At 39.3% G+C, this 14,444-nt stretch overlaps 1 protein-coding gene across 3 annotated transcripts in view; it reads right to left on the bottom strand.

The window, feature by feature from the left end:
* Nucleotides 1-14,444, bottom strand: part of NRXN3 (neurexin 3) — a 1,003,017-nt gene that overhangs the window by 48,270 nt on the left and 940,303 nt on the right. For 2 of the 3 annotated variants that reach the window (XM_021401765.1, XM_021401767.1), the window contains one exon: nucleotides 1,099-1,174. In XM_021401765.1, coding sequence (XP_021257440.1) covers nucleotides 1,099-1,174 — 76 coding nt within the window. Of the gene's footprint in view, nucleotides 1-1,089; nucleotides 1,175-14,444 lie in introns of all 3 variants that reach the window. The other variant, XM_021401766.1, reaches the window with a different exon arrangement.

The raw sequence follows: 14,444 nt of genomic DNA, 5'->3' as shown, positions 1-14,444 counted from the left end.
GGAAATTAGGAACAGAACATTTATAATGCATTCTGGGGATTTTTTTTTTTAAGCAAAAAAAAAAAATCCCAAATAAATAATAAAACAAAGCAAAACAAACAAAACAAAACAAAGAAAAACCTAAGCTATTTATATGTTTCACTTTTAAGGACATAAGATTCTAACCAAACTCCCTCTTTTTTAAAAATGTACACAGAAATTCGATGATGTCTGTTCTCTATTATAGAATGCTTAACTCATGGCAAGCCTCAAAAAAGACGACTTGAAAAAGCCTGTAAGAAATAAAATAGACTGCAGTTGCCTGCTGGATATCACAGCATATATCTCACCAGAAAGAATAGCCATCATTTTATCAAAATGTATCTGAAAGGGAAGAAGTTGAGTCAGTTCCATATGGCCAGTCCTTCTGACTCTTTAATGGATACATTTTGAAGCATCACTGCAGATAACATGGTAAGAATTACTACTAATTTTGTTAAGTTGGAACAATGTTTTGATGCTCCTCAATTTCTTCGGGATCACAGAAAACAAAATTAGTATAAATATATTACCACATTAACTGCATTTAAAATCCCATGGACAAATGTATCCTTGTACGGTCCAACTTCAGTACAATTAATGAAGAGTAAACAGCATTAATATACCAGTATTGTTTCATTTTTGTTTCCCTGCTCTGTTTTTCAGACATTAACTCCCCCACACTTTATAAATCTTTATTATTTGCCACATGCCACGTTGATATTTTTGATTTCACACTGTGTCAGTGGAGTGACTGCTACGAACATGTAAACTATTAATTAGCTAGGATCACTTTCAAGAAGAACAGCTTTCTATGCAAACAACTTTATATTAACCAAACAGTGATGAAATAATATAATTTTCTGTTGCCAAGTCCATGGGATCCGATGCTTGGCTGTATAATTTTTATTTTATATACAGTGTATATATACATAAGGATATATATATACACATATACACACACATATATATACATATATAGTTATATATGTATACATTCACACACATATAAATATATGTATGCATTGTTTTTTGCAAATTAAATCAGAAAGCAAGCAAAAGAAGACTGACCTGACTTACCTGTACTGGGTTCACAGTCAATGAAGTCTTCATCATCGCTAGAACATTCAGCGGATGAAACAATGTCATCTGTTGTCTGGCATGCAAAGGGCAGGAACAGAGGAAAAAGAACAGAGGAGAAAGATATCAGATGCTTGCAAGTCAAGAGGTTGTTTTAGAGACACTATTTACCCTATTAAAAATCTGTCAGAATAGTTAACTCCTAAAATATTTAATTTGCACCAAGAATTCCATTTAAGCCAGTGTAGCGTGGAGCTGGATTCCCTGTTGGAGAACTTGTGCCGCTGCGTATTTCAGGTGGGTGCAGGTGCGGCCTGTCGTGTGGTTCTGGCTGGCAATGGATGGCACTGTGCTGCTAAGCACAGCAGGGCAGTGAGCCCGACACCTGCTTGGCTGGCACACGGCCCCAGCAGTCAGCAGTGGACCTGTCTGGAGCACGCTGGGCTCCTCAATAAGCACCAGAGCCACGTGGGGTTTGCCAGAAGGCATCCACTGACAGCCAGGACAGATGAGGCATGCCCAGGCTGAGCATGCTTCCTGCAAAGACAAACATAGGTAGACACAGATAATACTCATCACCCTGGCAGCTAACAGAACTCTGCTGTGCTGTAAATGCATCACTCTCAGGCAGAGGTACTTTCTGCTCTGCTGATGCACCCTCTGGGATGGGAATCCTTTACATTTCCCCAGCCAGGACGTGTTTGTTGCATTGTAAGGAACTGCTGCACATTTCAGGTATGCCCAACTGACTTGCAGCCCAACCTGCCTGCATGCCAGTGACCTGGGACCAGCCTGGCTGTGACTGGGCTGATCAGCTGCCGAGCCAAACCATGACTGTTCATGGCCCTAACAAGTCTCATAACATTTATTTGCATTTCCAGATGGTGATATATTTTTTTTTTTTTTAATTTTTATGTTGTGGCTGGTCTAATTAATGAGCAGCATGCTCTGCAGCATGGTACATACTGGTGTCTCCTCCCAGCAGCATCTCCTGCCTGTAATTGCTGCAATTAGTTGAATTAGTAAAGCAGACCATTAGGGAGAGAAGCTGTGGCAGCCTCTGGACACAGGTTGTAATGTTCCTGAAAACAGCACAAAATTATCCCAGCTCAGCAGTATCAGCTCAGACCACAGCTTCTGCTGGAATTGTCTCCCTTTACACCTTCTCCTTGCAGAAAGCTGCATATTCTGCTGAGCAGTAGGATTGGTGGGATGGTTCCTGGAACAGCCAAAATGTTCCTCACCAAGCAGGGAGTATGGCTTAAGTCAAAGCCCTTCAGGAGCAGGGTGGCTGTACTGCAGTATATTATATCTCAGTGCTCCAGGTGAATACTCCTGAGGATCTCACATAATGAAAAGCTTTTACATCTTTACTCCAGAAAAAGATTCTCCAGATGTAAAAAAAGGTCTCCTTTCCAATCATATGCCTGCTATTCTGCCTTCCAAATGCTGTGTGTTCCCTCTTTTCTTTACAAAACAAAGTGTTCTGAGGTCCCAATATTTTCTTCAGTCCCCTGTGGTCCTAATGCTAACAAGTTCCTCACTGTCCTATACCAGGAGTACTTCATTTCCTCTTCTTTTCAGGAAAAAAATAAAAAGAAAGAAAAAAGGAGAAAAATGGAATTGAGCAGTCAGCCAGAATGCTCACATTCAATACGATGTTCCTTCCTTCGTGATTTCGGTGACTTAAGAGTAAGACAAGAAACAAAAATATGATTGTTCAACTGTAAATGAAAATTACAAAAACAGAGTGTCTGTAAAACAGACATAAAATAAGGGAATTCCTATCATATGTATTACATACTACCTGCTCTTGCACCAGCATTGCTGTACAGCAGCATTTTGTAGGATGCAATCTTGCAGTAATCTCATGCTTAAATACTTCCATGGGGAGGCAAGTTTAAAAGGAATTGAAGGTGACAGGTACAAAGTAATTTCCTGCCTTATGTGTTAAGATCATTTTTTTGGCAACTTCTCTCAGTCACAGAAAATGGAGGAATGTTGCAGCAATCCTGGTGCTGAATTCACTCATAAAATGAACTGGCTATAAAAGTTTCTCTCCTCAGCAAGAGGTCAAGGAAAGAGGAATGCATAAAATAAAAATTTACTTTCCATAATTCTGGCTCTGCCATGTATATTTTACGAAGTGTTATTAATCCCAAAGCACAAAATAATTTCTAAAAACAGTGATCACATCCTCCAGCAGTGAAATGCAGCTGCCTCTCAGTAGAAAGATATCAGTTTTTAATTGTAACACTGTAAATTACTTTAGAAACATAAGTCAACAAAACTGTACTGCAAGAAATTTGTTTAAGGAAGTGAAATGTAGCTAGTGAAACTGCAGGTGTCTAAAACACTTGTGTTAAGGAGTATTAAGGATAGCACTCTGAATAAAGAATGTTCTTACAACTAGAAGACCTTGCTAAGTACTAAGACTCTAGCAATGTTTTTCTGATTTCCAGGTTGTATTTAGAGCATGTGGGTTTTGCCCTTAGTTGAAGATCTGACAATTCACATACAGAATTTCATAGAATAGCAATGATTTGCTTGAAGTAGGAAATGAACATAAAAATGTGTCATTGTCACTTACCAATTGCTATGCCTATCCACCTACCCACTTTACTTGCTCATATCTTAGGGCTTCATGCAATATTAACTTGAAATCAGATCCAATTGAATTGACAATCTGATTCCATATTTGTAAAGAATAGAGAGTTCCTTTCTAACCCTTTTTTTCCCCCTCTTCATTAGTAGAGCCGTCATATCAGACCAGAAAGGTAGAAGTATCAGAAAAAACTGAGATTATATTTCTTCACATGATGAAACATTTTTTTTAAACTGAGGAACTCCTTGCAACAGGGCAGCAATGTGTGATAAAGGTTTTGATGCATTTTGAAAATGACTGGCCAAATTAAGGGTAAAAATACCCATCCGCAGCTACTAAACACACAACATTTTGACTGGAAAGTCCCTGTACCACAGACATTGAAGATCAAATAAGAATTCACTGCCTGTACTAGTCTGTTAGGGACTCTGTCCCTAAGAACCATATGTCCAGAGTCAGAAGCAAGGAGCTGAGTGATGAGTGAGGTGAGGCTCTGGGACATCCCACCCACTGACGTGTGACAGATCCTGACCATTGGGGGATGCAGTAATCTGAAATTAACATGAGGTCTAAACAGGAGCTGAAAAGTTGTGAAGCCTGGTCCTAGTTTATCTTCTTGACCATCTAATAAGCAGCTTAAAAACAGTAAATGCAAAATATTTATGGTGTGTGCTTAGATATGGTATATAGATTTTCTTCTATAAAATCCTCCTTCAGCTTGTGTTGGTTCTGTGGAAGAAGGGACAGGAAACTCGGGAAGAATACAAAAAAGTTGTTAGGATGTGCAGGGAGAAAATCAGAAAGGCAAAAGCCCAGTCTGAACTCAACTTGGCCGCTGGGGTAAAAGAAAACAATTTTTTTTTTTTTTTACAAATATATTAGCTGTAAGAGGAGGGATAAGGAGAATATCCATCCTTTACTGGATGTGGTGGGGAATGTGACCACTGAGGATAAGGAAAAGGCTGAGGCTTTCAACACCTTCTTTACAACTGTCTTTAAAATCAGAGCAGTTATCCTTGGGGTACTCTACCCCTGACCCAGAAGTCTCAGATGGGGAGCAGAATAAAACCCCCATGATTCAGGTGGGAACAGTTAGAGACCTACTATTCCACCTAGACTGCCACAAGTCCATGGGGCCAGATGGGATCTATCTGAAGATGCTGAGGGAGCTGGTGGAGGTGATTGCCAAACCACTGCCCATCATCTATTAGTGCTCCTGGTCAACTGGAGAGGTCCCAGATGATTGGAAGCTTGCCAGTGTGACTCCCATCTACAAGAAGGAGGATTTAGGGAACCACAGGCCCACCAGCCTCACCTCGGTGTCAGGAAAGGTTATGGGGTAGATCACCTTGAGGGAGATTTCACGGCATGTGCAGGACAACCAGGGGACCAGGGCTAGCCAGCACAGATTCATGAAAGGCAGGTCCTGCTTGACCAACCTGATCTCCTTCTATGATCGACTGACAGGCCTGATGGATGAGGAAAAGGCTGTTGATGTGGTCTACCTAGACTTCAGCAAAGCCTTTGACATTGTCTCCCTCCTGGAGAAGCTGGCAGCCCATGTCTTGGACAGGTACACTTTTTGCTATGTAAAGAACTGGTTGGAGGGCTGGGCACAGAGCATGGTGATGAATGGAGTTAAATCCAGCTGGTGACCAGTCACTAGTGGTGTTCGGTACTGGGGCCTGTCCTGTTCAATATCTTTACTGATGACCTGGACGAGGGCATTGAGAGCATCCTCAGTAAGTTTGCAGATGACACCAAGTTGGCAGGAAGTATTGATCTGCGTGGGGGTAGGAAGGCCCTACAGAGTGATCTGGACAGACCGGATCACTGAGCTAAGTCCAATGGGATGAAGTTCAACAAGACCAAGTGCTGGGTCCTGCACTTTGGCCAAAACAACCCCAGTCAACACTACACACTTCAGGCAGAGTGGCTGAAAGACTGTGTAGAGGAAATGGACCAGGGGATGCTGGCCAATGCTCAGCTGAACATGAGCCAGCAGTGTGCCCAGGTGGCCAGGAAGGACAATGGTGTCCTAGCTTGTATCAGAAATAGTGCTGCCAGCAGGAGTAGGGAAGTGATCATCCCACTTTACTCAGCACTGGTGAGGCCGCACCTCAAGTTCTGTGTTCAGTTTTGGGCCCCTCACTACAAGAAAGACATTAAGGCCCTGGAGTGTGGTCAGAGAGAGGCAATGAAGCTGGTGAGAAGTCTGGAGCACAGGCCTTATGAGGAGCAGCTGAGGGAACTGGGATTGTTCAGTCTGGAGAAGAGGAGGCTCAGGGGAGACCTCATCGCTCTCTATGACTACCTGAAGGGAGGTTGTAGTGAGCTTGGGGTCGGCCTCTTCTCTCTTGTAACTAGTGATAGGACTAGAAGGAATGGCCTCAAGTTGTGCCAGGGGAAACTCAGACTGGACGTTAGGAAAAGCTTCTTCTCTGAAAGAGTGGTCATGCACTGGAACGGGCTGCCCAGGGAGGTGGTGGAGTCAGTGGAAGTGTTCAATAAACATTTAGATGTTGTACTGAAGGACATGGTTTAGTAGAAAATATTGGTGATAGGTGGATGGTTGGACTGGATGATTGTGGAGGTCTTTTTCAACCTCGGTTATTCTGTGGTTGTACGAATAGAGAAGAGTACAGCCATACTGAGACAAAATGTCAGTGTGTAATATGCACATCTACCAACTTTGACCTGTATCTGCACTTTTTCAGAACTAGTTCCACACTTGATTCATCAATTAATCTCTGTCCTTACCTCCCCACCTATACTGCATGCTATTTCCCCTGATACTCCAGTTTTCTTGCTCTGTGACTACTATTTGTCCCATGCTACTGATTATGTACTTATAAATGTGACGGTTAAAAAAAGAGAAAACCCTCTAAAAGTGGTGTTAGACTTAAGGTCATTAATGAGATCTCTAGAAATCATGGAAGAGATAAAAACACTAATCCGTCTTGCCATTTCCTGTAGTTTTTATCTCTGAATTTCATCACAATTCATCAGTAACTGATTTTCTGTTCTCATCACATATTGGTTTTCCTTGCACCTTCCACTCATATACCAACATCTGAATTATCTCAGAGGAATTACTTTTAGAAGCAGCAGAAAATTCCTGACTACAGAAACAGAAATGAGGAAATCTCCAGGACACTGTAACTTCTTTTAACTGGAAACTGTATCTTTTCAAAGAGAATTTTCACTTGATGATTATTAAATTTCTTCTTCCACAAGACAGGACAAGCTAGTGAGCAGCAACCCCAGAAATCTCTCCACTATCATTTAGTCTCATCAGAAACAGTTCACTATGAGGCAATAAGAAAAAACAGCTATTCCACTTCTGGTTCCCTCTCTCACAATTTTGAAAGTGAGCTGATTACACACATCCATTGGTCCAAGGGTAGGTAAATGGATTTATTCTTTATTGTCTGTCCAGTAATCTGAAGACGGTAAGTGGTAAACATTCTTATGTATAGGCAACATGATAGTAAAGAAAGTTCCCCGTGTGCTATGATGGAAACACTGTGTTTTCACTGGAGAGGACACAAGAGAGAAAATATTTTCCTATTCCATATATTAGCTAAATTCTATATTAAAAATAATAATTCATACTATAGTATCTTAAAATATGTATTTCATTTTTTTTTAAATCCCAGCTTTGAAATTACTTGGTCCTGTATTAAAGGCCATAAAACTAAAGATAGGTATTATAATAACTTTCAATAAAATCTCTCTCTGGCAGGAACTCTTTTTATTCCTTCCTTTGAAAGATTTTTTATAGCATTTATATTATTATTTTTCCTCTCCCTCTCTCTGGCATTTAATGAAATTGCCTTGGAATAAAACCAGGGTAGGAGAAAGTGCTAAACTCTGAGACTACCCTTCAGGATTTATGAGCATATTTACCTTCAAATTCTTTCAATTTCAGTGAATTGGTTCTCCATTCCCTTCAGTGAATTATTAGTGCTGTAATCACCTCCTCCTAATTTTTCATTCTAAGGGCCTCTTCAATCATGGCGATAGTTCTACATCTTTGTTCATTAAATGGTACATACTGCTGTGGGATGTAAAGTGTAGAGGAAGTTGAGATGGTATGACAAGATCTGTTCAAGATGACTGTATTGTCGTTCAATCCTTCCAAGTGCTCAAAGCCCCAGTTTATGTGTCAGATCCAAAACCTTTGCTCCTTTGTTCTATACAAAATGCCAGGTGCTGAATCTTCCCTTTTCCCAACCACAAAGTTTGTTTGTACCTTGCTCTTAGGGTGCACCATTATGTGAGAAAGATTAGGCATACTGGGTGAAATAAGTCCTGTCACAGAACAGCTTTATGAAATTATAAATAACACACCCAAAAATGATGAAGTTCTCACTTCTACCGGGAGAGAAGTGACAAGGACCCATAAATTCAAACCCTGCAGACAAATTCTTCTAGAAGTACATACTTCGCTGTTACTTCAGTCTGTAAAGTAGGATTCAATTTTCCTAGTTGCCTTTTGCTTGAAACTCTTCTACACACTACTTCCACTTCATCGCCACTATTTAAAAAGTGACACTTAATGCTTTGTTGTAAGAGAACTGTAAATCTCTTTGCCACCAAGGAATCACAATTTATGATACTTCTTGAGATATGACCGCCATAAAATGCCAGGTAGAAATACCTTCCCAACACCAGGGAAATACAGTTGTATTTATGAGCAGTACATTTGCATTTCACACCTAAAATGTATAGAGGTGAAATTCAGCAAATTTTTCTCAAATCTGACCACTTGAATTCCTTTTCTATTTCCATGCTGCCTTATTTCCTAAATATTTCAAACTTATTTTTGAATATGTACAAAGCATTATGTTCTATGCATAACAGCATACAGTGTAAATGCTCCTCTATTCTGTCTTCTAGAAACCAAGACACTGACTGGCAAAGAACAATCTCAAGACATTTTCTGCTGTGCCAATGTAAGATAGCAGAGGAAATCTTTGTCTCATTAGGTCTAATTTCTAGCTCTAATATTCAACCTTTTCTACTTTGATAACTGGACTTTTCAAAGCACCTGTATTCTGTTCACACTACTTCAATTAAGAGGGAATACTTCATCCACCTTTTTTACATCTTATATTTATTTTTTTACTTTCTACGTAATCCTTTCTTGCAAAATACCCTGGAGTCCATTACAATAGTCCTGAGAAACTCAGCCTGGACAAATTAAGGCTACCACATACAGATAGAAAGAATCTGAATATAAAAGGGAAAATATTAGAAATGTTACTCAAATCGTAATGAAGTATTATAAAAGCAGCTGCAATTTGTGGCTGTATAATGCTAAGGTCATGTCTTCCTCTGCAGAAGCAATGCATCAAATAACATGAAACTAATAATTTTTCTCCATGTAGCTCTTCTGAAGTGAAAACAAAAAGAAGAGGGCCAAATCCTTTGTTGGTTTAAACTGGCATTGATTTCAACTGATCTATAACAATTTAGACCATTACACTCATTACATTTGGTTTTGTACAATTCAATGTCAAAAGACTCAGAGTAATTGGAGGCAACTCAGTGAAGAGCCACTGAAAAGATGAAAGCACTAGAGAGATGTATTCATGAGACAAGCTTAGCAGAACTAAACACCTCAGCTTGACTTAACAAGGACTATAGCTGTCTACAGGGGTGAAATAAAAATCAGGAAGGAAGATGAACTATTTAGGGTGCTTCAGAAAAAGTAGTTAAGCAAAAAAAAATAATCTAAGATGACTTTCAACAAGAAAAATCTCAGTGGTAATCTTTATTAAGAGCGGAGAAGTCTCCCCAGCAAAACATAAGAAAACCGACAGCACTGAGAGTAAGCAGTCACTCAAGACATTCAGATAGGAATACCATCAGTGTGTAAGCTCTAGTAGGGAAGAGTTTGCCTCATCTATCTTTAGTCCAACCTAATCCAATCTAAATCAATTTGTTATCACTATATAATAGAAACATATCATTACACATTTCTTGTCATTCTGAAGCAGGTAGTAAAGCTACCTCGCACAGCTTTCAGCTAGCTGTACTCATAGAAAGAAAGAGTCACTGCTCTAGACCTGCTCAGACCATGGGAACAAATCCATCCTGACATTCTCAGGATCCTGTTTGGCTGGGAGCTGGGAGGTAACGAGCAAGCATGTACCTCTCAACAGTAGCCCGGCAAAAGTGCATTTCCTGATTGTGCGATCCTGTCTGGACATAAAAGCTGATATGATGTCAAATTACATCACTAAACAGGGATTGTGAGAGTTGCTCCTTAACAAAAATCAGCCATTTGTCCATTAGTACAGCAGACAAGAGATGGAGTAACTAGTCAGTTAAATGAAAGAAAACAAAAAATAATCCCACCAGTTGTGTCTCAATTCAGTCATGAGTAGTGATGGTTACAAAGTCTTGAAGGCTGAATTAGTCTGTTGAAAACTGGAAGCCTGTCTCAACAGAATCAATAGTTTATTAAGACTGTAAAGCCTGACTCTTTTTGTCCAGTTTTGATGGCAAATTTGAAGGACTTTGTTCTGTCCCTAAGCTGTGCAAAGATGATGGGGAAAAATCACGTTTCTGCCTTTTGTCTCTATCTGCTGGTAGTGGGAAGAGTGATGGTGTTGTAAAGGACTCTTCTTCTGACTCTGTAAAGCAGAGACAGAAAGAGATGGGAGCGCAAACAGATGAGAAAGAGAAGTGAGGAAGATTGATCCATCTCTTGTATAGGCACTCTGACAGGGGAAAGAGAAGTATTTCACCACAGCAGCTTAACCCAGGTTCAATGTACCTTCCCAAAAGCAGAAGGAATATAATGCTATGTGGTGTTCTGCTGATAAGCAAATCCTTCTAAATCCTTTCAGTTTATTTCTTGGCCTGAGGAAATAGTGTACTATGAACTTATGTACTTATGAAGCTAAATAAATGAGTGAAATTTCATCTCCAGGAATCTAGACTGGATGTTTATTGATTACATATGCACACAGACACTTGCTTTTCTGTTTCTTTCACGATGTGGTAAGGACCACACAGTGTAACTCTTAAGATTTGAAAGATTTTTGAATTGGACCATAAAATGTAAATTCTTGCCTTAGATACAAAAGATACAGTATTGTCATGAGACAATAGTTTTTATTTCTTCTTATCTACCTGTTTCTCCCATCCATATTCATTTGCCTACTTCCAAAGAAGCACCCTGAAGATGAAAGTTGTGTCACTGAAGTCATGTGAGTCCAGTGCTTCTCAGAGTAATCACACAGAAAGTATTTTCACACTGTGTCCTTTTTGTTATTTGGTAAACTTTGTTCTTCTTTCCCATTATATTTTTATTTCTTACTGAAACAAATTTAAATACAAACTGTCAGCCCTCTGTTTTAAGCATAGCACTGCATATGTTGAAGGTGGTAATCATAGAATCATAGAATTGCTCAGGTTGGAAAAGACCTTCAAGATCATCAAGTCCAACCACAATCTAACCATACTACCCTAACTCTAACAACCCACCACTAAATCATGTCCCTGAGCACCACATCCAGACGGTTTTTAAACACATTCAGTAATGCAGGTGAAAATTCCAGAAGAAAGGTATACTAGGTGTATCAACTCCAACTAAATTAACTAAATAGCTTAATCATTGAAACTAAGATACTACAGTTGAACCCAAAATTCCCACTCTGAAATCAGTGAGAGCTCCTGAAAGGGCAAAAGTGCTGAAATTCAAGCACTGCTCTGGAGTTTTGGAGTTTCTGAAAACCACATCAATGTAAACAGTGTTGTTTCTCAATGCTTGTCCAGGAGTTTTCAAAAGGAAGACATTTCACAAAAGCTGAATAAAGACATTCAGACATATGTAGTTGAAATGCAGCCTATTGCCAGAATTCAGCATCCTGCTAGCATGGACCTTAGCCCCTGATACACACAGTCTGATGTATTAACTTGAACTGCCACAGAAATAATTTTATTAATATGTTGGGCTATGATCTACACTATCCGAAGAACAAACACATTACCTACTCCACCAGCAGAAGGGCATGGTAGACCTCTGGGGAGCATTAACTTCTTAAATTGCCCTGGTCCAAATTTCTAAGGATACTGAATCTAAACCCTCATGCTGGTTGATTTTATATTCCTGATACTGTCATAAATTCACTACCTGATGTCAGGAAAATTGCCTCCTTTCCTCACATTTATGTTTATATTGTTATAAAAGGGGGAGAAAACAATTTCTCTGCTTACTTGCTTCACAACCAGAATTTTAGTAAACATTTTACATCCTCAAAGTAAAGTCTAAGTACAGAAAAATCCTTTACATTTAACAGAGGGAAGCCAGTGTTTCAGCAAGTGAGACTCCAATGATCTGAGATGAATCAGCTGCCCTTTGAAGACTCAGCCTCTAGTAAGAGTAAATGGGTTTTCTTTGCGTGCTAGCTTGCACTTAATAACTGTGTCAGAAGAATATTTTTCATTTACACTTTGCTCCTTTGCTGGAAATCAATATGTCGTTTGCTGGCATTTTCTCCTGGATATCTTTATTTAGCTTGTCTTTTCTTCCTTGGAGGGGAGGCAGCTATATTTGATTTTGTTCTGTTATTGATTGGATCACTCCAAGCAAGAAATAAATAACTAAGTACATCACAGTAGCTTTAATGACAATCTCTTAAGCCTCTGAATCTGCCCACTATGTTGCACTCCCCCCTAACACATGATTTAAAATAAAGAAAAACTGTAAAGTGAGATTACTGTGCAGCAAAAACAAAGCGACAGCAACATATGCTATTTAACTGGCATTTCTATTTATGTGCTCATTAATAAAACCACATAAGTCCTGTTTCTATTTTTAAAGCAGTACTCATTGTCATATTGCTCAGTGTCAGGATCTTACCATCCCTTATAAATGAGGCTTAATGAGAAACTAGATATGGGAGACCTTCTCCTAGCAGACATCTTACACGCTGGAAAATCTGAGTGTGGTCACTCATCTATCACTCGTGGCAATTGACAGTAGGGCCTAAAAGGCTGCAACAGCCCTATCCAGGCAAATGATGGTAGAGAAGCAGATGCTGTGTCCTGGCTGCTCTGAAACTCCAGGCAGGCCCATAGCATCCCTCACTGTAGAAACCAGACATGATGGATAAGCCACAGCAGGAGATGAATTTTATGGGAGATGCATCACTAATGTTTAGAAAAGTAAAGGCACCTGAATACTGCTTAGAAGATGTGGCCTGGAGATTTGTTTAAACAGAAACTGAGTAAGTACTTTTCTCCTTTATGTTTTTCCTGTAAACTTCAGTTTAGCATTCCTCGCCTAGTACTGGGCTACGATCCAGTGATCACATCCATGAGCAGCTTCTGCACCCCATTGCAGACACAGCTGCACTGGGCTGAGGGTGCATAGTAATCTCCACCATTTGTTTAAATCGGGGGTGTTCTCCTCCTCCCCTGCCTCTCTTTTAATTTCTGCTTCTCTTTATTATATAGGCCACAGAAATCCAACGTAAGTAGTGGTAAATTCATAAAGAAGAAAAAAACCTGTTCTGTAGTCCAAACTCTGGCACTTAAATTCTAATGTGACAGAGTATGTTATCCATAAAGTAACAGTGAACATAATCACTATGAATAAATGTGCCTTAAAACAGCTTTGGCAATTACTGTAAGTACCTCTGAGTCCAATAAGATAAGCATCTATCATTAGATAGATAGATAGCATTATTCACATTAATGCACTAGACTGCTCTTTCCAGGCAAATCTTCCTCTTTCTCTCCAAACATTAACACATGCTTAGAAAATGGCATTTAAATGCTGTTACTCACAGGACACACACAAGGGAAAGCAGGTTGCCACACACATTTAAACACAGAATAAATGCAATGCAGAATAAATAAATGCAGAATAAGACCTTGCCGAGTAGGTACACATCAGCATCTAGAATTGTTCCCTGAATAATATGATATATACAGAACAGTTATCAAAGGAATATAGACACTAAGCACCTTTGAAGAAGCATGTAAACAGCAAACCCATTCAAAAAAGGCCATAAATAGTTTTATACTATACACAATAAGAAATTTTATAAACACAAAGAAGGTCACAAAGAAGGCTGTGCTGGAATGTAGATTTCCTAGGATCAGTGACATCCTCTTAACCTGAAGTCCATCCTTCTTTTTCTAATATAGGATATAAGTGACTGACAGTAGCTAGTGTAGAAACACTTGCACACACAACAGAAAGCATGTAATACTGTTAAGCTGCTAACATACTTAGATATTTACATTATCAAGGTAAATTCTAATAACAATGAAGTTAAATGGCTCCAGACATTATTCCATCTGGGAACACCCTTGCCAAATATCTGATGCTTAAAAATAACATTTTTCTGGCTTTAATATTTTTTTCTTTCTCCTTGATATGGAAATAGACTAACAGTTTTACTCCAGGGATAGGGACCGGCTTCACACCGCCTGTTAATGAAAATGAGCCAACAAATAAGTAGATAAATAACCCAAATCAGTGCTGCCACCAACAGAAAATGCAGGAGAAAGGGAAGTCAGAGGCAGACGTGATTTTTTACTGAGATTCCAAATACTGGTACCCACAGCCTACTGAAAGTGATAGCACCTGAGATGAATGGTTGAACAGACTTGTGGTATTCCTACTAAAACTTATGGCTAGATCTCAAAAACGTGCTGTTTAGTCACCAAATAAACTGATAAAATAGAAAGTTTGTTTCAGCTCTACACAGTACTT

This window comes from Numida meleagris, chromosome 6 (assembly GCF_002078875.1).
Source record: "Numida meleagris isolate 19003 breed g44 Domestic line chromosome 6, NumMel1.0, whole genome shotgun sequence".
In the NCBI taxonomy this organism is placed as follows: Eukaryota; Metazoa; Chordata; class Aves; order Galliformes; family Numididae; genus Numida; species Numida meleagris.
This window is presented reverse-complemented; position numbering and strand designations above follow the sequence as displayed.